A 26,658-nucleotide genomic window follows, 5' to 3' on the forward strand; every position below is an offset into this window, starting at 1 on the left:
CTCACTGTCCTTCTTCGTACTCGGACTTTCGAAATGTTTCGCACCATGCGGCTTCTGGTCGCATATGTGCTGTTATTCCTGGTCCTTGGCCAACTCTGTCTTGCTGCACCAGTTGTCGCCACTCCCGCCTTCCTTAACATCATCCGTCGCGCCGAATCTGTTATTGTCAATCGCCCTGCTACCGTACAGAATGTCCCTGTTGCACAGCTTCACGTACCATATGCGTTCCAATTGGATCCAAAGACGTTTCTGGTGGTCAACTCGGATTCAGGGGTTATTTCGAAAACTCAAACCAAAGTCGCTTGGGATCGCGACTCGAATGCTCCTACTTGGCTCAGTTTTGACCCGGATAAACTTATTTTCAGTGGCACCCCCGACTCCGTCCCGGACCGTCCAATTCGTCTTCGGTTGGTAGCTACGGCGCCTGAAAGTGGAGACCAAAACGACACAGCCTTTGACCTCCACATTTCCGACTCTGCTTCTCCCAATCTTATCAACACTTTGGAGTCCCAACAGAATCATGAACTCATTCGCCTAGATAACGCATCATCCCGTGCTGCGTTCTCGGTTCAGTTTCAAGCTTTCTGTAGTGGATCCACTAAGGATTCCACTCTTTACTACAACGCATATCATCCGTCCAATATTACTCTCGACCCGCTCTCACGATGGCTCAAGTTTGACAACAACTCCCTCACGTTTTCTGGAATCGCTCCTATGGAACCGACTGCGACCGACGTTGTAGTTCGTTGCTCCAATGTGTTTGGAGCAGGAGGGCCAGAGCAACGAATGAGCTTCGAGATTGATAAGTATATTCTCGAATTGGAGGACCCAGTTCTTCCGTTCCAGTTCACCCCTGGGCGCATGTTCACATATAATTTCCATTGGCTCTGGCACCAACTCTATCTCAACGGGGAGTTCTTTGCCCAGGCCTTCAACCATATGCGGTTCTCGAATGACTCTCAAGACGTACCAGGTTTGGATGTCAAGAATAGTGACGATATAGGAATTTCTTTTGCACTTGATGATTATCCTTGGCTGTCTTTTGATAGGTATGTGGTTATACATCTGGTATCGTTCATTAATGACATTCTGTATGTAGAGTCAATCAAACCATATACGGCATACCACCGATTATGCCGGTACTACCTGATTTTCCCCCTATATCTCTTAATATTACGTGCCGTGGACGTGAAATAAACACCGATATATACGTTACCTCTTTGGCATCTTCGGCCTGGAACCCAAGCCCCCGCCCAGCATCTATCACCATCCGTCCTGGTGTCTCGTTCACCTACGACTTCACCTTGGAGCTCATGGATTCGGTTGCATCTAATCCCGACTGGGATGTCTTTGTTCGCTTCGACGACCCGTTTGACCAGACTTCTTGGCTCCGATTCGACCCTACAACGCGTGTTTTATCTGGAACTGTCCCGATTGACAGCCCTCCCCGAGAGATTACAGTCCTAGCTACAAGTAATGCTTGGGGATTCAACACTACTACATCATATTTGGTTATTGTCGACAATCCAACTTACGCTCCGCCCGCTCCCAGGATCGTTTGGAATCAAACCACGATCGCTCTTCTGGTTTCGCTCATTATTGTCGTCCTTTTCGTAGTAATGGCCGTATGCATTTGCTATGGTCTACGAGAGGGTTGCCTTGTTTCTTACCCTACGCTCATCGAATATTACCGTGGTTCACGCCCGTCGAGTCAAACCCTTGTTGGCGATGACTGTGAATGTACTATTGGTTGTTGTAGTGCTCTCGAATCTGGAAGCAAATCGGGAGATAGTCGACCTCACACTGAGAAGGCAGCCAAGGAAGAGACGCATACGGCCTCCCACGATGTTCGTGAACAGTGCGACTTCCGTGACCTTACTCAAATGAATGCTACCCATAACCCTTTTGACTCTTCGGCAGTTCTCAGGTCCGAAATTGTCCCAGTCGATTGCTCTAGCCCCTCGGCCATTTCTTCGCCGCCCAAGCCCGGTTGAATTCACACATTACCAAGCCTCAAGCAAAGCCAGTCCCAGAGCACGGTCGCAAGAACCTTATCTTCAAGAAGCGGGCGCTGTTTAGAAAAGGCAATAGGAAGAACACAAATAACCGGAAATCGCCCACTGTTGTATCCACTACAAAACCCGAGGCTGTACCATTTACTCCTCTGTGGAATGGTCATATTTATCAGACGCCGGAGCTTCTGGCTGCAGATGAGCGCAATTGGCAAGTACGTCGGCAAGAACGCAAAGCCCGCCTCAAGCAGGAATATCTTGCGCATAAACAAGCCGAGAATACCGGCATAGAGGTTGGTTCTTCTGACTCGTAATGTCCTCTTTACTCACGGTTATTATTAGGAACGCGCGGATACGCCGGAAGAAAAACACGACACCTCTAATCTCGATGTACCTCGCCGCTTTGGGATTTTTGAGCGACTCGCCGCTATGGAGGACCTTGACCGGAAAGGACCGGTTAACATGCGGGGTCAAGCTTTTCCTCTTTCACGCCTTGTAGAAGTCGGCGAGAATCGGTTCTTCGATGATACGATGCTTGACCGTTCGGAGGTGGGCTCATCAGAATTCAGTTCGCTCGCAAGCTGGGAAACCCTCTCGGAGTCATCGTTGCCAAACATGGTCCTCTGTTATGGACAACTTGGTCGCCGCAAAACGAAAGAAGATCCATTTCCTCATGGTATTCACCCGGCTGTGGATCTATCTCTTGCGATCGGCAGGCATACGCAAGAATTTGGCGGACTTGCAAAGGATGGTTTAACCGATGAAAAGCAGTTCAATCAGATTGCTCATGGTCCAGGCTCCCGAGATACCTCAAATTATGACCTTCCTGTCTATGACGCTCGCAACAAAAAAATCCAGGAGCCCTTCCAGAAAATTAGCAATATAGGCAACGTTAGTACTACTATCGCATATTCCTCGGCCCAGTGGAAGGGGAAGGGCGTAGCTTGTGGTGAACATGGATCCCCTACTACCTCTCAGCACTCTCCGACCTTCAAGAAACTCGCACGCCAGCGATTTTGTGCTTCATTAGATGACAAACTCGGCTCTCCATTGTCACGTATGGCACGCACTGTAGCATACACCTCGCCATCCCCCAGATCTATTGGCTCGATGATTAGTCGTTCGAACACAAACTTACCGACAAGTGTGTCTCTGGGAGATGTATTTCTCCATCTCGGATTGAATGGGATGCAATTCTACTTCGTCCCCGCGAAAACCCAGTTCCGTTTCAAAGTTCAAGTTCCGGAAGCGGCGTTCAAGAAAAAGGACAAATCAAAATGCAGACGACCCGAGGATGCATTGTTAGAGGCTGAGACGGATGGTCACTTCAACACCAGTATGCCAGACTGGGTCGAGTTTGATGCCTCTGCCATGGAGTTTTGGGGCCAAACACCGGACACCAGAGAGCTGCTTCAGTATTCGATAAGGGTCGTGAGCCGCCCGACGAATAAAGTAGTCTGTCAGCTGCTGATGGTAGTTGCCCGACCACCGCTGCTTTCAGCCGCCAAAGCTTCACTAACAGATCCCGCCGAGGTGATGGATACTCCATTCCGGGGATCACCTGGCTCGCTCTATTCACTCAACAACCTCAGGACATTAGAATCACCCCTCCAGTCGTCCCGCTCTGTTGTTGCGTCTAACTTGGGGACCAATCTTTCAGCAAGGTCTATCTCGAGCATATTTCGTTTCAACCAGGACGGTGTCGAGGTATTTGTGATCCCAGCTGCTACCAATTTCTGCTTTGAAGTTCTAGTCCCCAAACTTGATGGAGAATCGAGTTCAGGCGAGCTAGCTCTTAGACGGACCACAGCTTCATCTTACTCGATTCAGCTGGAAGAGTGTGATGTTATCTCAATCCCTCATTGGTTACATTTCGTCCCATCTACAGTGGAGTTTTGGGGCGAAGCACCAAGCGTAGAACGGCGCTTGCACATTGTAATACAGATTATTCATAAAGAATCTGGTCAGGTTGCGAGATGCATCGCAATTGTTATCACCAACATGGATGATGCCGCTCAACTAAGAGCACATTTTGGGTGCTCCGATTCCGGAAACGAAGGATTATCTGTGGTGGAAGAGGTTTCTAGCGTTGTTTCAAACGATATTCAAGGTGAGATTTCTTGCATAAGGACCTGGAGCTCTCGCAAACCCTTTGTTCTAGACGATGTTTCTCCTGGGATACAAACTCCTGAACGTCCTCAGAATCCGGTGCCTTCCTCCTCCAAGTATGTCCCAAGTAGCTGGCACGGGATTTTCCCTGGATCACGGCGGACTCTCGCATACACATCTCCTTCGCGTCGGAATCTTGGCCTTGGAACCCCTGGAAGTAGATCTGTTCGCCGTCTCCGGATGAGAACCCCAATGTCGGCCCGTCAGTCGGGTTGTGAGGATTACGATAGTGTCATGTTTGAGGGTCATTCCTATTACTCGGAGTCTCTATGTGGTCCGGAGCTAACTGCCCTGGTTGGGCATACTATTCCAAGCGGTACCTTGGATGTAATTTCTCGAGCTGCTAGTCGCCAAAGCTCAATTCGCCTGAGCGCCGACGAAAGGTCCATCTTGATCACCCCTACAACAATGGACGATGTGGACTACTATGTGATTCCTCGGGGCGTGGATTTTCGATTTCTAATTAGCCTCCCATCGTCAAAACTACCCCCAACTCCGGATACGACCCGAGGTATGACGTATTGGTAGAACCCCAGACGAAGGATGGATGGAAGTTTCCTGAGTGGCTTCATGCCACTATCGACGAGGAATTACGTGCAGTCAAAATAATTGGCTCAACTCATGACGTTGTCGGGCACGAGGAACATACTCTGATAATTTACTCTATGGGGAACCATAAAGAAGCCAAACGGGCTCGCGTGGTTGTCGCCCTTGACGTCAATACCTAGATGGGGTAAAACTACTTATGCGACCGAAGTGGGCGCGGAGAATTGGAGCGGGGATCGAGTATACAAAATTTCAGAGCGAGTAATGAATGATACCCTTTACGAGTGTTCGCATCACTTGCATCAGGGGACGTCCTCGTTTTAATTATTGGTTTGCTAGTTGTTTAATCATTGGGTCTCGATTTTCTTTTGTGATCACACTTTCTGTTCTTCTATCCCTGTATTCATTTTATTGTGTCTGATACTTCTTAATCTGGACCCCGCATACATCAACAATTTTTTGGTGTAGACCAGATAAATTAGTGTTTGTAGATGCTCACTTCCAAATCGATATATTTGCCATTGATCTCCAGCGCATAGCAAAATACGGAACCTCCATCCGTACGCCCTGACAGAGAATGTTAGATTTGTTGGAAATTTACATTGCAACACTTGAGAGCTCCAGCGCAGCTACACCCCGTTTTCGGGACTATTTACTCAAAGTCCTTTTGATGCGAATATATGCACTGAAGCGAAGCATTTGGCCATTCATTTGAATATTTGTATGTAAATCGAGCATTCTTACAAAAGGATGTCAATAATCAGCTCCCGTACACGCGTGCAGTGGAGCGGATCGGATGGGAACACCAGAATTGTGCTCCACTGAATGTTTGAAAAAGAGGGGCGAAACGTTGACGAGTCCATCTCGGATACTTTCAACTCAAAAACACGGCAAAATGTACGGGCCGGGTCCGGCGAGAGATTGAGGTAAAACAGCTCGATTAATTATAGTAAAATATAGAAATACAAAAATGTGAGTGGAGTACGTGTTTTGTTCGATAACAATAATAAGAATGACTACAGGTGTCCATGTTGCATCAAGAGACAGATGAATCACAAGCGCAAAACTAAATCAACTCAAACTCGTCGCCACTCTTCTTGTCGGCCTCTCCGATCTCGGATGCCAAGTCAATATTAAGATCAATATCCGAGTCTGAGTCCGAGTCTGGATAAATATGAACAAAAGTCGCTGAAGCTGCTTCCTTGATCGGAGAAGGTGCATTGACCTCGCTCTCGTTCTCGGACTTAGGCTGAGTAGGAGTCGACTCGACTTGGGTAGGTATGGGGGTTTCTTCGTCCTTGGCAATAAGCTCGGGTTCGGATACGACACCGACAGAGGATATCTCGGACACAACAGGGGAGGCAGGTGAAACTTCGGTCCGGGCATTTGTTCAACGAGGGTAGACTCAGACTCAGGAGCCAAGGTCGATAACTCGTCAACCGATGATGAATCTTGCTCTGCAACCTGTTCTACCTTGAGTTGGGTGACAGTAGGTTCGGGTAGAGAACCAGGTGTGTGTGTCTCAGTCACTTCGGGCTCGGGGACAGATTCGTCCGCAGGCTCGGTGGATGACTCGGCGGGGGTGGAAGTAGATTCGGCCGAAGGTTCGGGCATGCCAGAAATGGTGGGCTCAGAGGGTTGAGGGGCGGAAATCTCTGACTCGATTGGGTCCACCGTAGCTGGCCCAGCCTGGACCTGGGTCTCGGCAGGTTGGGTTTCGACTACAAGGGTCCCAGTAGCAGGGGTCGACAGGCTGACCAGCAAATTCTCCCGGACAACCTTGACTTCGTTGTCTTCAGATTCGGGTGCCTCGGAAAGACGTGTTGCGAGCCAGGAAACAGGATCGGAGGAATCGTCGGTGGGAACGTAGGTAGAAACAGACCCGAGCTCTATAGTACGGGGAGTGGGGTCGGCCTCCGGCTGGGAGACAGAAACAGGCTCGGGGACGAGAGTAGGTTCAGCAGGGGGAGAGATAGGCTCGACTACGGTTGGTGCGACAGTCTCTTGTTGGCCCCTCCATGCCGCACGCTTCTTCTCTTCCAAAGTCTCCAGCTCGGCTTCAACGCTCTTTACCAAGGAACGCCTAACATCCCGGACATGCTCATCGCCAAAGCTCTCGACGGCATCAAGCTCGGTTAAAAGATTGGTAAGAGCGTTCTCATAAGCGTGGACGGGTGCATTAGTTGGGTTGTAGAGCAGGGTAGGGGCTGAAGCAGGAGTGACTGGGCCCTTCGATGGTGCGAAAGCGAGATTCGAGGGGAAAGTGAAGCCAGAGCGGAGCGACTCGTATTTCCCTTGGAGCTGAGCGATCGAGTTCAAAGATGCATCCGAAGAGTCTGAAGCAACCGAGGGTGCAGGAGAGGACGAACGTTCGGGGACCTTAGGCGAACTGGGAGCAGATGCAGGCACACGAATAGGAATAGGAATGTCCTCGGCCTTCTTGCTGGGGGCAGGAACAGAGCTGCGGCGGATGGCCTGGGGGGTTAAGTTAGTCACAAACTCGAATAGTGGAATCGTGGGACTGCTCACATTCTTCCGTTCCAGTCGGATGATTGAGGTTCAGCGGGGGCAGCGCCGATAGCGCTTACAAGAGCTTGGAAGAACTGACGGAGCTTCTCTTCATCATCAGCTCGGGCAGCGAGGTGGCGGCGGGCTTGTTCGGCTTCGGCTTCTTCTTGGACCTTGCGACGACGTTCTTGCTCGGCCTTGGCCTCTTCAACGCGCTTGCGATGAAGCTCGGCAACTCGCTCGGCCTGAGTACGACGCTGTTCTTCAAAGAGCGAACGGAGAAAATCTTGTTGTTGAGCCCGCTTCTGGCGTTCAATGAAAGCTGCCTGGCTTCGGCGGTGCATATGCTCCGCATAGGCATCGCAAGCATCGTTGTCCTGGAATCAAACTCGAAGATGACGTCGGATGTCGGAGGTAAGGCACGACCAAATAATTTGCGCGGGGTCTGGTAAGGGGAGCGTTGGGGAGTTCGAACTTGGCTAACAGCAGCAAGTTGTTGTTGCAGAAGGAGCTGGGCCTCAACCTCACGCTGGTGACGCTGGCGGCGGCGGGCCTCCTCTAAGCGCTGGCGGGCTTGTGAGGCAGCACGCTCATGTTCTTCAGCGAGGGCCTGGAAGTATTGTTCCTCTACCGAAGGGCGCTCGATAGTACGTCGGGACTTGAGAGCACCAAGACCAGAGAATGTAGCAGGCACAGGAGACGCGAACACCAACATACTAGGCAAGTAACTAAGTGTAGTTGAAGTGGTTGGGGTGGCTATGAGTAGATGTGAGACAAGTGAGTGGAGAGCAGTGGGGCGGGCAGTCCATCTTTTATAGTATCTATTAGGCCACTAAGCATACGCGTCCGGGCTGACGAAACCATGCCCGACGAGCACTCGCGTCGGTTCGAGTTTGTTCGAGATCCATTCTAGCAAGTTCCGGTCAAATCGAAGCTGAATAAAAGTGTCTGACAAAGCCTGCCGCTCCGATCATCACGTGACCATTAACCGGCCCTCTTACTCAGACCCTCTGAACCTTACTAACCTCCGCCAGCCACGTATGCTTTCTCAGCTAGTCTATTCCACGCCGTTCTAGTAAATTACGTGGCTTCTAATCAACTGCTTAAATTCAGATTAATGTAGTTTTATGTGTGATCTTATTTGTTATATGACCACGAGAAAGTGGTATGCGGGGGAACTGCCGGCTTGAGTTAGAAGCATCGCATACTGACCCTACTATGTATGAAACAAAACATATTCCGAGGTGAACGGACTGCATAAGCGTGCAAGTTGTACTTCTTGGCCGCCAATGGATCTATCAATCTCAACTGAGTGAGCTTGTATTACATGTACAGTGTAATGTATTCTTGCTCCCCACTATCATGCTCCTAGCGAGATCCATCTTACAAAAATCTCCACCCTGGGATCACTTAGTTCAAGCGGCACTTCATGCTTGGCACAAACTTTCCAGAGCCGAAAGGGTTGTATTAAAAAATCGCTTTCTTGCTCAATTTTTGACTTCAAAAAAGCTAAGCATTTAATAGAGGTGTTTGCTCGCGCAATGCTGGAGACTAGAAGATACTCAGTTGATCGTGACAAAAAATTAAGGGATAGGTTTAGATATAATAGAATATACTTGGTGACCATATGTATGAACGTACATGTCCAGTTGCAATCATGATCTCAGCTCCGGTGGCTGAAACTAGCATTGTCGGTTGGCCATAATGCTAATATATGCGCGACTTACCTTGTCCACGGTAACGTCACGATGAGTAACAACCAACCACACAAGTTCAAAGCGTTCAAAGACCACATGCATAGTATGCCAGTGCCATCATAGACAAATGAAACGAGGGACCAATTTTAACATTTTAGTATATAAAAGCGACGAGTACTTAGAACTAAAACCCAGATAAAAACACTATGGAACTATTCCAATAGCTACTAGGAAACCATACGAACTACCTCAGCATGTGAGACCTTGTTGGCTCGGCCAGTTGAGATGAAATCCCGGCTCTTCGCATGCTCATTGGGTTCACAAGCACGTCCGTCGACTGAGATCACCAAATTCGCGGCACACTTGCTTATCTGACACAGTCCTACAGCAACGAGTTAATTGCAGCTAGCTCACAAGAAACCGTCAATATGTACGCACCCATGAGGCAAGCAACATCCTCGACTCCTGGAATCGCAGAACAATCCACTCCGGGCTTTTGGCCAGGGAAAAATGGACTGTGCCAGCATATATATAATCAATGAACTTGAACCCACAAGTTCACCAGTAGCGAGGAGGCTTACTATGCACATCCACCGCAACTTTCCAAATCTTCCTCGACGTTTAAGCATTCCCATGCATCGGGACGGCCAAGACCCACACATTTCAGTGCCAATAGGGCAATGCGCCGAACTGAGAGCCCGCCGAGCCCAATTCGGTGTACCACGCCCGCCGCGCTTGTTCCTACCCCCAGAGATCTGATGGACCGTATACTGCGTCTTGGGGCCTTGTGATGAACATGACTGAGATACAAGAACACATTTGCCATTGCAATCTTGGTGGCCTTCTTTGCAAATGCACTGTCCATCCATCTTGATGCGATCCCTGTAGATTGATGTGGTTGAGCACATGTTTTCAAGACAGAGTATCAGGAATCATCACCGGGACAATCGAAATAGCAGAGGTCTTTGTCTGAGCATGCTGGAATTGCATGGTCGGGATATAGGCATGTGCACTTGCCTTGGCCACTTTGAATCTATTCAGTGTTAGTTCGCCAGCAAAATATCCGGTATCAACCAAAGAAGCTTACTGCCGCCGTCAGCTTGGATATGACTTCAACTTCTCCCAGAACTTTGCTCGCGTACAAAGAGGAGTTCTCTTTAATCAATGTGCCTGTGGTACCAAGACAAGCGCAGACCTTGGCACCGACGTTTAAGACATCTAGAACACCAAGAGATATATCTATGTTTGCACATGTGTCAATAAATCTCCTGTGCGGAGTAGCCATATGACCAGCAACAAGGGAACAAAGTGCGACACAGAAAAAAGAGTGTGAAAGGAGTACATAGTGAACAAAACGTTTTAAGGAATGGTGGGCAAGTGAAGGGGATAATCAGAGAAAAGGCAGAGCATAGGTTTTTAAAGGGAGGGAATCGCTCAGTCTCCACATCGGTACCTTTAGTAACCGCTCGGGCACAGGTATTGCCCTTGGAGGAGAAGGATCTCAGACCATAGGGGTAATATCCTTACCAAATAGGGGTAGTCTCCTTAATGATTGACTGAATTAATCCAGGCTGAGTATATCCAGCCCTCGCGCTGCCGGTCAAGTGTTCGTATACCAACCACCCCTACTTGCGCGATTTTGTTAAGTATTGGGCACGGGGGGGGGAGGACTGTTTCCATTTGAGAGCAATAAGCGCGAGGGTACCTGGTCGTCTTGCTTGACCAATTACCATAGTATAGATGACTACATAATACAGCACGGAAATGGAACAAGGGTTTTAACTCTACGAATGCGAAGCACCAGCCATAACCGACAAAACCCAGCTTTTCAAAGATGTCCCACGAGGCGCATGTTCGAATTGGGAAACTGTCTGCTTACTTTGGGATTCACTGTCGCCTCGCACTTATGCGACCGTTTTCTTGAATCTCCAGTTGGAAACGACTGGGCCGGGCAGATTAGAGTCTGTTTAGCTGCCACGGTGTTGACTCACCCTTTTCCGCCTGGCCACCTACCAATACAGTACGCACCAATCGGTCAACAAACCACGATCTATCGTACTCGCCACTGATCCGGTCCAATTTGTTAGGCTCTTTCAAGAATTCCTTCCCTACTTCCTGGACGAATTGGACTATACGGCCAGCAACGTCCGTCCGCAAGAAACTTCCCAATTGGCCATGGTCGTGCACCGTGATTTGCGATTGTACGACATGTAGCTTTAGTGACGTCGGGGATTGGAACGTGACCTGAATGAGATGCCTGTATATCAAACCGTTAGTGCTCGTAGAAAGAGTAGTTGGTCGTGAGCTTACTTGTCCTCTATTCTCAATAGTGCCTCTCCGCTCAGCGCCAAACTCTGATCCAATCGGTGGTGCAGAGTGGACTGAAAGGCCTCCCCTTGAGTATCTACAAACCGAGACAAGCTCTCTACGAAAATATGGCCCGGTTCGTTTACTCTCTTCATAGTAAGTGTAGCATCAATGCCAGCGCGACCCATTCCGGATAGTATCTTTTTGAGTTCAGGTCAACTCGTTGAACCATGGTACGGTATCGCAATAGGGACACGATTGGGCCAAGTATTGGAACTTGCTTTCGTATAGCTGCCGGAGCATTAGGCGCGGGCGTGGTACTAGAAGCTGACATTCCATCAAGTAAAGCACCCCGATGGGCGCGTGCTAGAAGAACAACTAGTATCTGTCGGATGAGCATGCAAGTAACAACGTCTGCCTCGGAAGGATTTGTGACGGTCACTTCTTCGTCCAAATCTTCCTCGTCCATTGCAACCTACTAGTAGTCGGAACAGTTTGTGGCACATCAGGCATAATGCCACTCACCCGTTCAAATAATAATGACATTTCTTGTGTAACGTCCAATTCTATCAGTGTTGCTGAAAGCTGAGAAATAAGGATCCCGGCGAATCGAGCTTGAGCTAAAATCTGTGTGACCCTATTAAGATTGTCTGCTTGGGTAGTTATTGAAGACTCGCCTCTTGAAAGATTTCGTGCTCGATAACTTCTTGTTGGGCATCACGCATCAAATTATTAAGCGTCTGCCCGGTTGATCCTGTTCGGGTGCCCGGTGGAGCAGGAGACCCCGTCTGTGAATCAATAGGGCATGAGTATTTCTTCCCATTAATTCGAAGTGACACCCGCAGCCGGCGGTTTTGTAACTGGGGGAAGAGCAAAAGTGGAGGAGGCTTGTCGTCGTTGGCTTGGTTCTTTTGTTGTGTATTATTCGTAGGAATAATACCATGGGCTAGCCTGCGATATGGAGGCGGAGCTAATGAAGATGGTGAATTTTATCCGCAACAAGACATGGTAGTACTACATCCTTCCAGGGCGAATCCGAGTAAAATATCTTTCGAAGTTCGATTCGATCCTTTGGACCCCGAGCCTGGAGGAAGGGCAGCGGGTAGTAGAGCCCAACACGCTTGTCGTAGCCGGAGTGCCGTGGCCCAGTAACCGGTATCATGGCGTCCCTGTGCCACCCCTCCTGTACCACTTCTCCCAGCGCGTTCAATTTCTTCTGCCGTAGAAAGGGCAGCATGCCGGAGAATTCCTGCGGCTTTGCGAATGCCTGCGTCTCGAGTCGTTATTCCAATCTGAGTGTTCATGACAGCAACAGATGCTTGGGGAGGGGTGGGGGCAATGATAGATGGGGCAAGGTCAGAGGAGCTGGCGCAGTCTGGGTAGTAGTCACCGATCCAAATCCTGCAATTCCAGCGGTCGGGTTCGTACTTGTAGAAGTAGCGACGTTTGCAGAAAGGTTGTTTATAGCGAGCAAACAATTGAGCATATCCAAAGCTGCGTTCATGCTGTATTGCGCCTCCCTTTAGAGAGGATTGAGTGTTAGGCCCAAGTGAATTAAACCAAGATGACTTACTCTAAACGTTGTGTCATATCTTTCCGAAGTTGGTTGAGACTTTCTGGGTTTAGAGCTGAACTCAAAGATGCTTGGTCGTCTCCAGTAGGTTCCGCTTGCCCGTCTTCGTCCATATCATATCTTGAGTTCCTCGGTTTTGTTTACTGCTCCTGGACTTGACTCAGAGTCCACGATTCCGGCGCCATTAGCCAATACGCGAGTTTCCGTTATTGAACGAAACTCGCGCTTTCGAGACGTTATTAACTCGTGTAATCGTTTCAGTTGTGGTCCAAGTGCAGCAGATGGACTCTGTTTCCTGGGGAAAAGGTCATTAGTGCTCCAAAGAAAGATCACAAGAAATAGCTGAACCCACTCTTCGAACACTAGTTGCCCATCTTGCGTAATGTCTCGCAGATCAGGAATAGGTTTTCCATTATCGTCCCGGTAAGGAGGCTCGAGCGATAGTTTGACCGAGTTAGGATCATAGTTTTCTGTCATTTTCAATTAATACTAGTGGTAGATTTTGACAAAGTAGATTCAAGCCGGGTCGAGAGGCGTGTTTAAAACGAGCAGCAGTCCAATAAAAGTATACACAACTGCGAGTCTCGTAGATCCTGATAGGTGAGTCGAGCCCGGGCACAGATTGATCAGCGATATTTAATATGCTGTTCGAGATATTCCCAGAGTCATACAATAGCTCGCTTTATAAGTTTAGTCAAGGAACCGTTCAGGTGGTTTGGTTATACAACCATTGCCAATTGTCGCCCAGCCACTGTTTCTCATCACCACAACCATTCGCTGTCTGCCTCAACGAAACTAAGCTGGTTTCGTACATCAGCTAACCGAGGCTCCCATATATTTGAATGATTGATATACCTTAATATATATATCAAAATTTCCGACTGATTTAGCTCAAGGCCAACAATATGAGCGAGCATGTCCCATCCAGAGGTTAGTCTATCCGATGCAGGGACCAAAGTTTATTATAGCTGTTCTGATTTCCAGGACCCAAACGCGTTCCTTCAAGAGACGCCGACACAATGGCGCCACCTGTTCTGGCCGTATTAATCACTGTATTCTCACTCAGCGCCTTGTTTCTAATTTACCGAAGAGCATCCTCATGGAAGTCAGTGGTACAGCACAGGTATTTTGTTGATATGCGTGTGTCGTGATACTATTTATATCTTATGGTAATTAATGATAGATTACGGACCTTGTCAGCACGTGAAGGAGCAGTTCGTCTACCCGATGACGAGGCAAGAGATCATATCCCCATAATTTCATCCCATCACACGGATACCTAGATACGGACTATGCCAGGGGGCCCATGAATGGCATGAAAGAAGCTGCGGTTCTAATTATCATGTGCTATCCAGGGAATATCAACTCGTGTGACCTGCTGCCCTCCTCACAACCATGGGTCCCATTAAACTTTGTCTGTGCTGCATTGAATTACTTTTTGTTCATGGCCATTTATTCAGATATTGTTGAGGCTTTCTAGGGCCTTTCAGTAACGAGTCTCGACCGGGTGATCCAACGGATTTGGTTTGACGTGCAACTTAACCTTGCTTTACAATTGATCTACATTATTCAAGTGTGCATATGACCACACTCCATCCGAATAAAGCAACCTTGGGGTGATGAGACCGATCAGTTATATATCCAGATCTCATAACAACCATATATAATTCGGGGATCCCATAACAAACATATACATTTCCAGATAGCCTGGCTAACGCAATCGTGGAAGGATAAAGTAATACATGAGGCGCTTCGGAAAAATGCAGGGGCTAAGCTCATCCATCTCCCGGGACTTCCCTACTTATCTTGTTCTTCGCAACCACCATCCCCACCTTGCCCCCTCCCCTCCCCTCGACCCTCGTCAAATGAACTATCTCGTAGTTCCTTGTGCACCCTATTCCCACAGGCCGATCATTGTCCAGACACTGGAGCCACGCCATTGGGTTTCCTGGTGGCACCAGTCGTGAGCTCGGTGTTCGCCTCGGTATTACGTTCTACCTCCTCATCAAATGAAGATTTATCGGGCTCGTCGTCCTGCATGTCGTTGTCGTTATCTTCGTCGTCATCTTCATCTTGGTCTATTAGTTGTTGAGCCCGCTGAAATAAAAATGAAATTTTCAATATCACTCCTAAACCCCATAATGCATGACATGCGAGCGGATGATCAAGAGTGTGCCCGTCATGTGAATTCCTTTACGAGACCAGCCAACTAACCCACAGAGGCATTGTGCACTTAATGTGCTTACCCGGAAGAGACGGTTGAGAAAGACAAACGAAGTGTGTTATGTACCTTCATAGCTTCGGCTTCATTGGAATAGTGGCGCCCACGAGCCTTGACGAATGCGGCATGCCTCTCTGCAGCTATAAATATCGACTGGATGAGTAAGATGTGATATGCCTGTCTGTGTGTACTTACACTCCTCATCCAATTCATCCTCCTCAATTTCTCCACGCTCTCCGTGTTGACCTTGCAGCTTCCTAATCTCACCACGATCCCCAGCTTGGAAACTGGTGCTGCGGCTTGAAGAACCGCTTGCGAGCCAGTGCGTCCTGGCACAGGAGGTGTAGTGAATGATGTACGTCGAGACGAGGCTGGAGGGGGCTCGGATGCACCGGAGCTCTTGCGAGATATGGGCATTGGGGGGATTGGAGGAGCTGGAGAATCCTCCGGGACCGGCGGAATAGAAGCCGATGGCAACTGAGACACTTCAGCACTATTCAAGCGATTTGAGTTAGAGTCGAGATTGAAAGCTGGGATGTCTGTGTGATGCAACGGAAATTGGGTCAGTTAGCCACGAAACTGAAGGAGCCAGTTAGAACCCACTGCTAAACCCTTCGACTTCGTCAGTTTCAGCATTATAGCGAACGTAGGGGGTTTTCGGCTCAGTTATCTTCATGAGGCTGTCCTTCTGAATCTCGGTTAGAGCGAGATTCTCTTCATCCCATGTCAGTCTGTCCAACTGGCTCGTCAGAAGTAGTTCGTCTCCTGTAGAGTACCCACACCTTGAATTATTCAGCCCAGGGCTTGGGATCGCATTCTTGAGGATTCCTTTGGGCTTGGGCTGTGCTGCAGCACTCGTAGGGGAGTGAAGGGGAGGGGGAGGGCTTTGAGACGCTGTCGCCATTGCTGTACTGGTAGATCGTGTGCTTCGATGGCCTAATTGATAATCCTAAGTATATTGCTTGTACTTCACGCGTTAAATATGAGTGCACTAGCGCTCGCGAAATTTGCCAGAGAAGAAATATGGCTCAGGCGAAGTGGCTTAGTGAATGGTAATTGGGAACAAACGCGGGCTCTGAAGAGCGTACTCGACGGATATATATCAGATCCGTCCCATGACGTCCACAATAGGAGCCAAAACTATGGGGTTGAACCCTGGCATACAGTTATCACGTGGTTTGTAGGGGTACTGCGTGTATGCAATATCTCGGGCACCCGTGGGTGCACCCCAGCTATCTATCACCCTCGGCCAGGGCTAGGGTATACGCATACACAGATATAACTACACGCGTATGACTTCATTTGACGTGCTTACAGTTGATAGCTTTGGTTTGTAGGTAGAAATGGTGTATGCTGAAGGTTTTTTCATAATGATGTTCGATACAAGTAGTGTACATAAATAGAGACCGGCCACTTAATCAAAAACTTTTAGTGGTGCGTAGCAGTTTTTGGAAAGCGCCTTTTCCATTATGTCTAGCGGATCTTTCCTTTTCTTTTGAACTTCTTCACCATCGGGACCGATCTCGACCGCTTCATCTTCCAAGCTCTCCCCGTCCATAAAGAGCTTCATCATATTGGCAGAGAACCCAGTAATAAGAGAAGTTCCTGGAGTATCCTGAGAAGTACTGTGAGATCTTTTAGCGCAAAATATAATCATTTAACTCACTTTAAGCACCGGTTTCGTGGTGCCGCTTTGTAAGTTCCAGTAAACCATCTCCGGAATTTCGTAACCTGCCTCCTTGAAAGCTTTGGACACACGATCGTGAGTGGTCTCCCAAGCATTGCCGTTGGAGGAGCTCGACAAAGACTCATCGAATTGCATATCAGAAAAGACGAAAAGACGCTTGACCATGTCTTCAGGCTAAAAAAGAGTGCCAATTTAGGTCTCTCCATATTCACAAAGAAAGCACCACGTACCTTGACCTTGTTCTTGATGGCAGCAGGTAAAATCAACTTGAGGAACACCGCTTCGTAGTCCGTGTTCATCCCCCAATCAGTACGAACCATCCATCTAGCCTGGTCCACAATACCACCAGGAGGAATGGTAAGAAGCTCCGGTGTGGCAGAAAATGTAATGAACATGTTATTAAATGGAGGTTTAGCAAGAGCGGCCAGCACAAGACCGAGAGCCACGGCTACAAGGGAATAGTCAACGGGTATTATCCTTATTCGTAGTTCCAACCTTACCAGGGAAAATGGGCTGGATCGGCCCTTGGGTTTTCGGGGGCGTGGCTTCGATATATCCCATGGATCCGCTAACATCCACCAATGCAAGCGAGCTGTCGAGTGCCCCCGACTCCTTCATTCTCTCGAGAAGTGAGTTCCACTGTGCCTCGATGACCTTCTTATTGGTCTGCAGCGGCTATTTAGCTGACAGTAAAGGAATGGTACGAAACTACACACCTCTTCGAGTCGTCGTTGAATTTCTTGCTGAACCGCCTTCTCTGGTGAGTTTTCCTTTCCGCTAATTTCCGTCCGGCTGGCTTTCAACGCTTCGATCAAAAGCTCGTGCGGCAGCAAAGTCGCACCGCTTATCTTGGATTTTCCCATAGCCACATCCGCGAGATAGTTGGTCAGGCGCTTTTCGTCGTGCTTGAAAAAATGAGCCTTGTTCTTCTTCATACACTGGGAAGGTACGTGTTTATAATTTATTCTGTCCCATTGCTGCGAGCTCATCTTGATTTCGGCCACATCTACAAATCTCCGCAGAGGCGAAATGACCCAACGTCGGTAGTAGCTTCGAAGTATTTGGGCTTGTTCCTGGGTTACTGGGCCGTTGATTGAAAGGGTCAGCTCGTCGAACTTTCCTTGAGAGTGCATAACAAGTGCAATTGCCGTGGCCAAGTTGGTAGGACGATCGTGAGCGCCATCGAGTGATGGGGCCCATTTAGCAGCGCTACTAATATCAAACTTCAAGTCAAATGCCTCCTCTTCCGACGCGGTTTCGATCCTCTTTAGCAATGCTACGCATACACGGTGTCAACTAACGATGATAGATACGCTGTACTTAGAAAGCACTGACCAATATCCTTTCCAAGCTCTTGAGCAAAAATCTGAGCAACCGCAACATACAAAGCTAGGAATGACTTGTCGTGTTCGAGTTTCTCCTTTAACAGCGCATGGTTGGCGTCGCGCCTTCCCCTTCTTTCTTCCTTCGCCTTCTCCGATTGGACCGCCACAGTCTGACGCGATTCTTCCTCACGTTGCTTTTTGGCTGTTTCTACTCCAAGTTCTTTGTTTTGCTTTTCCTTAGATGCCTTGATAGCCTCCCACTCTTTCTTGGTACGAGTCTTGTGCTTTATCAAGGGAACGTTCAACGAATCGAACTTGTCCAGGGCAGAGTTTGTGAGTTCTCCACGCATCGCCAAAACCACAATGTTGAGCAAGTCCTTGTAGTACCCGTGGGGCATCTTGGCGATTTTATCAACCTCCCCCTCCTCGACTTGAACTATTTCGAAATCGTCATCTCCACCCCTGGGCCCTTTGGACTTGCGTTTGATTTTACGTTCACAGAGCCGCTCAGTAACAAACCGCAAGTTTTCGATGGCGGTACGAGGGTGATACTTGTACAACCACCCAAACGCGCGGTAGAATCCGAGCTTATTGCTATGACCCTCGTGGATAGAGCGCATATTCCAGATTATCCGGAGGGTGACCTCGGGAGATTCTTCCCAACTCTTCGCGAGCGCCTGATGGATTTCTTCACCAGTAGAATTTGCGTTAAGGCCACTGAAGGCATCTAATGTGGCTATGCGATGGCGTTAGTACCCATATTCTCACATAGCAATATTACGCGTTTTGGCCCACCAGATGTAGTGGACTCATAGGCCTCTGCATCGTTCTGCGTACGAGCTCTATTCTGGACTTCCTTGATGGCAGCGACGAAAGGATTTTCGGAAGAAGCGGTATTAATAACAGGAGCCGACTTTGAAGTTACGGGAAGCAGCTGGTCGAGTAATTGAGAGATGGATGTCACAAGCTTAGATTCTATCGGAATGGTGACATCACGGACGGGCAACTTCGATGTACCCTCGGGTTTGATAGTAGTGGTGGGACCGAAGAGTGATTTTGACATGCTGGGGAGAGGGAGTAGGCCAGGAGATGATTTTTCAGATGGGTTATTGTAGGATAATTCCTTCGGGGATCGAGTCACTGGGGGGGAGGGATCCGGATTGATCAGGTTCCGACCAATCATGCTGCGCATCGCCGGGTGCCTCACTCGGGTTATGATGTAACGACAGCACCCCCCCTCCCCCATATATGCACAGGGAGAGGGTAAGTACAATAACGACGGTAACAGTTTTCAGTGGAATGATGCGGCCAAACAGTAGTACAGATATCTCAAGTACCAGGTAGGGCAAGGAAGATAACGCCGACACTGTTTCTCACCAATATAATTGCGCGAACCGAGTCATAAGGCCCCATGAATTTGTTGAGTCGAGTCATCATTACCGAAATAAAGAACGAGATTTTTGATTAGGCCATCGGTCCAAAACCAAGCTTCTCAAGTGGGTTTGGGCGCTTTTGCAATTTGTACACGTATAAGCGACAGCCAACGTATCATCATCATTAATATTACTGAATCAGCCTCCAAGTCCAGTCGCATCTAAAGCATTAAATCAATATCCTAACTTGTATAAACTCAGAACTCTATGGCAAGAGGATCGGAACCTATTACTATTGTTGAGATATATGGCAGCCAGTTGAGCAGTTGTGGCTACTGTACCAAGAAAGATGGATCAAGACGACCAAGAACTAGTCACACAGTCGGGATGGGGCCGTTGCAGATGTCATGCTCGGTTAGTCACTAATTGAGAAAATGGATATATATGGCCAATCTTCACGATGCCATCCGCCAGGTTTATAAGCGTTTGCTCGATCGAGGCTGGCGGCGCTCTGGCGATTATCTTTACAAGCCTAATCTTAAAGAGAGTTGTTGCCCGCAGTACACAATCAAGTGAGCACTCTTATATAGAAGCAACAGTTCGGGATACTGTCTATCAGCGTTCGTGATATCCTATGCCCCTGTTAAGTATCCGGAAGGACCTGCTCACAGGCCTACGTGGGCAAACTTGTTTTGCGATCCTTTCATTATCCTCGGTTGAGAGCTCTGATAAGTTGCTAATAGTGGATCTTCAAGGCTCGATGCTCTGGAATTCAAACTTTCGAAAAGCCAAAGAAAAGCATTGAACAAATGGAATCGGTTCATAATATATGGAGAGGATAACGGTAAGTCGATATCCTTTATGAAATTAACTACTCATCCATTCAATATAGTCACGGCTCCTTCGTCCAAGACACCTCCCTCTCTAATTGATCTTGTGCATGCAGCAGATTCAGTGGTACTAGAATCTCAAAAGCGCCAACCCGTTCATCGATTGGAGGTAAAATTACCTATATATATATATGGGCTATGCGCCGCGGAATTCTCATGCCACGTAAACGTACAGGTAACACTCGAACCTTCGTCATTCACAGAGGAAAAGTATCAGTTGTATGTGAAGTATCAGCAATCTATCCACGAAGACACAGGGAACACACCTACAGGGTTCGAGCGTTTTTTGGTGACATCAGCGATCCACGAGGAGCCGATAGTATACCAAAACGCCTCCACGTCGACCACCTATCCACTCCCAACGCACTATGGCTCGTATCATCAAATGTATCGTGTAGATGGGGAGCTTATTGCGATTGGGGTTATCGATATCTTACCTGGGTGCGTTTCGAGCGTCTACTTTATGTATGCGCCTGAATGGAATGCATGGTCACTTGGCAAGGTAAATCCCGTTCAATTTCTACACCCGGTACAACCTGAAACAATTCATCCCAACCATAGATAAGTGCCATAAGGGAGGTCACTTTAGCCAAAGAGATTCATGACGGAGGTCTTGAATCCATGAACTCACTTTATATGGGTAAGTAAACGCTCCTTGTTTAAGATATTACGATTAAGTAAATAATGTAGGGTTCTATATCTATTCTTGTCCTAAAATGCGCTACAAAGGGGAATATGAACCTTCATACCTTCTAGACCCAGTAAGTGGAGTTTGGGTTTAAAGTACTTATATAACGACCAAGTGCTATCGCAGGAATCATACACTTGGCATCCCCTGGAAACATGCATTCCTCTTCTGGAGAAATCAGAGTATTCAACATTTAACGAAAGCAATTCCGATAAGGATGCGATGTCGCAGCAAGATATGAATCAAATGCAAGTTGTAGCATCCATAGAAGGGGGCAAAATAAAAATAGCGTCCCTGGAGGTTAGTATCAGTACTTGGTTAGCAAGAGCTTGCTGACAATAAGTGTTCACTCTAGTCTCAGGAAAGTTGGAATAATTCACGCTCAAGGGAGCAAATAGAAGCTGTAATCAAGACTTTTGGAAATGGACTTAGGGATGATATAATTCTTAGTCTTTAGAGATAGACCTCGGATTTCTCCTATCATCCTGTGTACCTATTCTGAAACTCGTCAAAACATGCATTTATCAGGCTATTCTACTCTATGGGTTGTATCACGAGTAGCCTTCTTCGTTTTTCCCGGGGGTGCTCAACTTGCACGCGTTTTGTTTCCACTCTCTGTGGAATAGGTCCTAGTCTTTTGAATGGCCATAGCACTAGTGCAATGCGTGACTCTATCAAACCTAGAGGTACCTGGGGCTTGTTAATATATATACATGAAGTATGCAATGTCATACATACTGCTCCAAAATGGTTGCTATCACGGCTCCGGAATGGCTCATCGCCTATACAGACGCATGTACTCATCATCGACGTGCACATCCAGTGGATATACCCTTATACTAACCTTCTACCCATGCATAACCATCCGGTACCCGGACTTCTTTGTCCGGATAAGGCGGAAGCGTCTGAACCTATTCACGACACAAAGTTTGAGACCCTAATGGTATGCTGAGGCCAAGTCCATTCACCGTATCACCTCCCAGAGCTAATATGCGTTTAACAATAATCAAATCTGGGTTCAACGGAGACCTGTTGCTTATAAGAGGCATATTCGAAGTATCTTTTATATCTTGATTCATACCTCAAAGACACTACATCCCCCTGTTGTACCTATGCCTTGCAATAATGCTCCAGCGATCTACTACAACGACATCACGCTGGTTGGGGCCTTCGGGATTTAGAGAAGGCTGCATGCTTGAGCCAGATACGACGTTTATCGTACCAACAAGGCTAGTGAACGTAAGAGTTGGCGGTATTATCCATAATAGTCGCAACAACTCTCGACTATGTCCGACATGACAGAAGGTAATCACGTGGAATGGGCGCTAATCCATGAGGTGGCAGTCACGTGTATCAACGGGGTGTGTAGACGACAATCGCACTCTGAATGGCTACAGCGGCCGCGGCATGGATAAGGAATAAGACAGGGATGTCTTCCGGAGAGCTAGACATCCTAGTTATATCAACAGGTTTAAAACTGCTTCTGTTCCCGGCATAGTAAGTGTCTATTTAACTGACAAACCGGTAGTACTAAGCTACTATAGCCGTTCTACCGATTTTGAGGTCCATAGAAATTGGCTCGCTATTACCCAATCGCTTCCTTTATCCAAATGGTATTATGACGTGAGTAAATAGCTTAATTCTGTCTCGAGTATGTTGACTAAAAGATGGTACACAAAGACTACTTCAGAATGGAGTGAGTTGCTTTGATTTTAGCACTTTGACTAACTTAATGACGATGGCAGCTCTCGACTATCCACCTTTCTTCGCATACTTTGAATACGTACTATCGTGGCCTGCTCGACTAGTGGATCCAACTATCGTTAGCTTGAATGCGCTGCAATACAGTGCTTGGAGTGTCATTGCATATCAACGCACAACAGTTATCATAACTGAACTTGTTCTTGGAGCAGCTCTTTTAAGGTAAGTGCAATCACACGCATTTAATGAGTAAAACTGGAAATATTATTAGGCTGTGTCGGCCATTACTGTCTCAAAACGCACCTCTGTCTCCCATTCTAGCGGCGTCTATATTTCTCCACCCGGGCCTTTTAATAGTTGATCACATCCACTTTCAGTACAATGGCTTCCTGTTCGGAGTCATGCTATGGAGTATTGCAATGATGCGAGAAGGAAAAATGGTTTTGAGCGGGATGCTTTTCGCTGCTTTACTCAATTTCAAGCATATTTATATGTACATTGCGGTAAGTTGGAACTTACTCGACAAAACCAGCTTCTCAAACTACACTAGCCAGCCTACTTTATCCACTTACTACGAACTCATTGCACAACCCCGGCCCGTTTCTTGTCACTCGCTCAAACCGTCATACTGACCTTTTCAGCATCGTTACTACCGTTTGCCCCTCATCTACTACAATTATTGTCTCGCCTCTTCCCTTTCAAGCGCGGGCTATGTCACGCATATTGGGCACCAAACGTCTGGGCACTATGGGCAGCCGCGGACAGAGGACTTTTACTATGTGAGTATTTACATGTACTGCTCGAATTGGCCATCGACCTAATCATACAACAGTGGCTCGGCGGGGTTTGGTACCGTCTCGGTTCTTGAGCATAGATTCTGCCGGACTCGCCTCGTCTTCGCGAGGCTTGATCGGAGACACCGTTTTTGCCGTCCTTCCGAATGTCAAGCCGATACACACATTCATTGTAACAATTATTTGCCAGTCGGTACGTTATTGCAAGCATGGGCGGGGATAGTGCTAAATACTATGTAGGTGTTTCTGTGGAGACTGTGGCGAACACCGACGTATAGGTCATTCGTATGCGCCGTAACCCTCTGTGGGTGGGCAAGTTACGCATTTGGTTGGCATGTTCACGAAAAAGCAATTCTGCTCGTTCTACTTCCAATGAGGTACATTCCCCGCGAAAATTTAAGTCTCGATTGTGCTGATCCGGACCATTATTTAGCCTTGTTGCGGCCGAAAGTCACGCAATGTTCCGTACCTTCGTGATTGCGAGCGCAGCAGGCTGCGTATCTTTATTCCCTCTATTATTTACTCCGGCTGAGACGCCCATCAAACTTTTGTACACATCACTCTGGGCGCTTGGAACGTTCTACCCGCTCCAGAAGCGGTTGTACACTTTCCCAACAACCTTGGCTGCTGTTCTAATCGATCGCTTGGAGCTCCTTTACCTTGTAGGGCTTCCCGTGCTTCAGATAGGCGTTATGCTCCTAGGTGCTTGGCCGACAATCAAAGGTGCACGAGCCACCTCGCTCCCGGCCAATGCGACAATAAGCGAGGCCAACTTTGAACCCCAAATAGAGAACGGGATGGAGTTTTTGCCATTGCTATTGACAAGTGTCTATTGTGCAATCGGTTTAGGGTGGGCTTTCTTGAGAATGGGGTTTCTGTACGTTCGTTCTTCAGTGTAATTTGTACATACATAGACCCACTTAAATGAACAAGGTCGGATAGTTCTATTAGCCATTGTTGGCGAGATACCCAACACTTCACTCGTTTTATTGAAAGAGTAGTGGTGCAATTTTGTTCATATTAATTAGATACAGAAGATAAACATCCAAACAAGGCTCATAACATTACAGAAAACCAGCACCAACGGACAACGTGTAAGTACAGACACAATTCAACAGACAGAGAGTGGGGAGCAAGTTAAGTCTACAATAGTATCCAAAAAAGCATAGGCTGAGCGTCTAGAAATCTTCGTCAAGCGAGCTTCAGAGGAATATCAGTCTTTGGGTTAATTTCTGAGAATGCCACAAAGCTACTCACAAAAGCTTGGAAGAGGCAGCGGTTTGCGTAGGCTCAGTGGCGGGGTCGGTTGAGGTGGTCTTTACTCCTGCCTTGGCATAATCCGAGACACGCTTCTCAAAGAAGTTGGTCTTGCCCTGAAGCGAGATCATATCCATAAAGTCGAACTAAAAGGGAAAGTAAGTACGTAGCCTCCAAATAGGAGTGTATCGACTCACAGGATTGGTTGAATTATACTCCTTGGTGTTGCCTAGTGCGACAAGAAGACGGTCGGCAACAAATTCAATGTACTGACACATGAGCCTTGCGTTCATTCCAATCAGGCCAACGGGGAGAGCATCTGTAATACAAAGTTAATAACGGTGCATGGTTAAATTTCCAAGGTGTTCATACCAGTCAAGAACTCCTGTTCGATTGCAACAGCCTCTACGATAATGCGTCGCACTGTCTCCGGGTGAGGGCGCTTGCGCAAATGAGAGAATAGTAAGCAAGCGAAATCGGTGTGCATGCCCTCATCACGAGAGATCAACTCGTTGGAGAACGTGAGACCAGGCATCAATCCGCGCTTCTTGAGCCAGAAGATAGAAGCAAAGGAACCGGAAAAGAAGATACCCTCGACCGCGGCAAATGCAACAAGACGCTCCGCAAACGTCGAGCGACGGTCGGAAATCCACTTCAATGCCCAATCGGCCTTTTTCTTAATGCATGGGATAGTCTCGATCGCATCGAACAAAAATTCACGTTGTGCTGGCTCTTTGATGTATGTGTCAATGAGTAATGAGTAGGTCTCGGAGTGGATATTCTCCCTGCGTAAAATGTCAATCAAGCATACTGACCGCCATAAAACAGCACTGACATCATAATCTGGAAGCCATAGAAGCATCGCGCCTCTGCTGCTTGGACTTCATTACTGAATCGCTCGATCAAATTTTCATTGACAATTCCGTCAGAGGCAGCGAAGAAAGCCAGGACATGCGAGATGAAGTGGCGCTCATTGTCGTTGAGCTTGTTGTCCCAGTCATGCTAGACAAAAAAAGTGAGCACGAGTGAAACTTGTACGCAATAGAACTTACCAAATCCTTAGAGAGATCCATCTCCTCAGCAGTCCAGAACGAGGCTTCGGCTTTTTTGTACATTTGCCAGATCTAGCGAATATTATTAAATAGATATGGGGTAATCATATCGTGATACCAACCTCATGGTACTGGATCGGAAACAGGACAAAGCGGCGGCGGGATTCCTTGAGCAAGGGTTCGTCCTTTTCGTCGAGGTCGACATCTCCAACAAAGCGGAGACGATAATCTTCCAACGGCTCTTCGGCTCCATTGTCCGCATTGGGGCTGAGGTCCAGATCATCGAGACTATCAAACACAAGCTGTTGCTTTACGGGTGACTTGAGTGTCGTGCTCTCCAGCTTGCCAGCAATCTGCTTGGTAGGAGTATCGGGCTGGGCGGTGCGAGTAGTTTCAGTGACCATGTTGGCTATGCGGGGATGACAAACGACAAGGGCGCGTAGTAGATACGTGTGGTGGTGCTCGGATGGATGTTGGGATCGCGATCGAGAATTTATTTACTCTCCGAGCAATGCTGACTAATCGTCGGAAGAGGAGCGCGTTGTATGCATATGTATACCAACAACAAAAACAACGCGTCCTGATCATTGTTAGCTTATCGAGCAGCATGACCATCTGACTCAGTCAACAACGCGACTAGCGAGAATTCTGATCCTTAATTGGTATCCCTTTCTCACAGTCAGGACGCGTCGTACGACCCCCCGCAGCGCTATAAGCCCGGATCATCATCGACTGACACACCACCGAACTCGGCAATCGGATTTACATGCTATCTATTGGTCTTTAATTTCTTTGTCGTTGATCTATTGCACAGTGCATTGGAAACTGGGCTGGTTCGAACCCTAAGATTTGAGCGAT

At 47.8% G+C, this 26,658-nt stretch overlaps 7 protein-coding genes across 7 annotated transcripts; 3 read left to right on the forward strand and 4 right to left on the reverse strand.

Moving 5' to 3' along the window:
* Positions 1-45: 45 nt before the first annotated feature.
* Positions 46-4,909, forward strand: RhiXN_04088 (uncharacterized protein; the record flags this gene model as incomplete). Its single annotated transcript, XM_043323905.1, has 6 exons — positions 46-1,049; positions 1,100-1,989; positions 2,028-2,305; positions 2,355-4,122; positions 4,174-4,598; positions 4,649-4,909. The coding sequence occupies 6 exons, from the start codon at positions 46-48 to the stop codon at positions 4,907-4,909; spliced, it is 4,626 nt and encodes a 1,541-aa protein (XP_043176324.1).
* An 884-nt stretch (positions 4,910-5,793) lies between these two features.
* Positions 5,794-13,289, reverse strand: RhiXN_04089 (BAG domain protein; the record flags this gene model as incomplete). The annotated part of the gene is made up of 18 exons (XM_043323906.1): positions 5,794-6,069; positions 6,123-7,202; positions 7,316-7,612; positions 7,720-7,991; positions 9,371-9,447; positions 9,514-9,814; positions 9,872-9,965; positions 10,020-10,200; positions 10,460-10,557; positions 10,961-11,189; positions 11,243-11,336; positions 11,477-11,714; positions 11,765-11,859; positions 11,913-12,209; positions 12,255-12,759; positions 12,813-12,915; positions 12,973-13,107; positions 13,165-13,289. 18 exons carry the CDS (start codon positions 13,287-13,289, stop codon positions 5,794-5,796), a joined length of 4,497 nt encoding a protein of 1,498 aa, XP_043176325.1.
* A 1,434-nt stretch (positions 13,290-14,723) lies between these two features.
* Positions 14,724-15,937, reverse strand: RhiXN_04090 (uncharacterized protein; the record flags this gene model as incomplete). Its single annotated transcript, XM_043323907.1, has 4 exons — positions 14,724-14,909; positions 15,103-15,186; positions 15,229-15,572; positions 15,637-15,937. 4 exons carry the CDS (start codon positions 15,935-15,937, stop codon positions 14,724-14,726), a joined length of 915 nt encoding a protein of 304 aa, XP_043176326.1.
* Positions 15,938-16,447: 510 nt separating this feature from the next.
* On the reverse strand, positions 16,448-19,237 carry RhiXN_04091 (uncharacterized protein; the record flags this gene model as incomplete). Its single annotated transcript, XM_043323908.1, has 7 exons — positions 16,448-16,648; positions 16,700-16,894; positions 16,951-17,168; positions 17,221-17,386; positions 17,437-17,996; positions 18,056-18,781; positions 18,841-19,237. The coding sequence occupies 7 exons, from the start codon at positions 19,235-19,237 to the stop codon at positions 16,448-16,450; spliced, it is 2,463 nt and encodes an 820-aa protein (XP_043176327.1).
* A 568-nt stretch (positions 19,238-19,805) lies between these two features.
* On the forward strand, positions 19,806-21,453 carry RhiXN_04092 (arginyl-tRNA-protein transferase; the record flags this gene model as incomplete). The annotated part of the gene is made up of 9 exons (XM_043323909.1): positions 19,806-19,832; positions 19,893-19,990; positions 20,174-20,262; positions 20,311-20,417; positions 20,484-20,810; positions 20,870-20,948; positions 20,999-21,069; positions 21,123-21,296; positions 21,352-21,453. The coding sequence occupies 9 exons, from the start codon at positions 19,806-19,808 to the stop codon at positions 21,451-21,453; spliced, it is 1,074 nt and encodes a 357-aa protein (XP_043176328.1).
* A 972-nt stretch (positions 21,454-22,425) lies between these two features.
* On the forward strand, positions 22,426-24,390 carry RhiXN_04093 (alpha-1,3-glucosyltransferase; the record flags this gene model as incomplete). Its single annotated transcript, XM_043323910.1, has 9 exons — positions 22,426-22,493; positions 22,541-22,619; positions 22,677-22,692; positions 22,742-22,919; positions 22,969-23,200; positions 23,339-23,480; positions 23,530-23,684; positions 23,732-23,868; positions 23,925-24,390. The coding sequence occupies 9 exons, from the start codon at positions 22,426-22,428 to the stop codon at positions 24,388-24,390; spliced, it is 1,473 nt and encodes a 490-aa protein (XP_043176329.1).
* Positions 24,391-24,669: 279 nt separating this feature from the next.
* On the reverse strand, positions 24,670-26,204 carry RhiXN_04094 (ribonucleoside-diphosphate reductase subunit M2; the record flags this gene model as incomplete). The annotated part of the gene is made up of 7 exons (XM_043323911.1): positions 24,670-24,691; positions 24,749-24,894; positions 24,946-25,067; positions 25,121-25,533; positions 25,584-25,750; positions 25,801-25,872; positions 25,923-26,204. 7 exons carry the CDS (start codon positions 26,202-26,204, stop codon positions 24,670-24,672), a joined length of 1,224 nt encoding a protein of 407 aa, XP_043176330.1.
* Positions 26,205-26,658: the final 454 nt, after the last annotated feature.

The sequence above is a fragment of the Rhizoctonia solani genome, chromosome 1 (genome assembly GCF_016906535.1).
Source record: "Rhizoctonia solani chromosome 1, complete sequence".
Taxonomy (NCBI): Eukaryota; Fungi; Basidiomycota; class Agaricomycetes; order Cantharellales; family Ceratobasidiaceae; genus Rhizoctonia; species Rhizoctonia solani.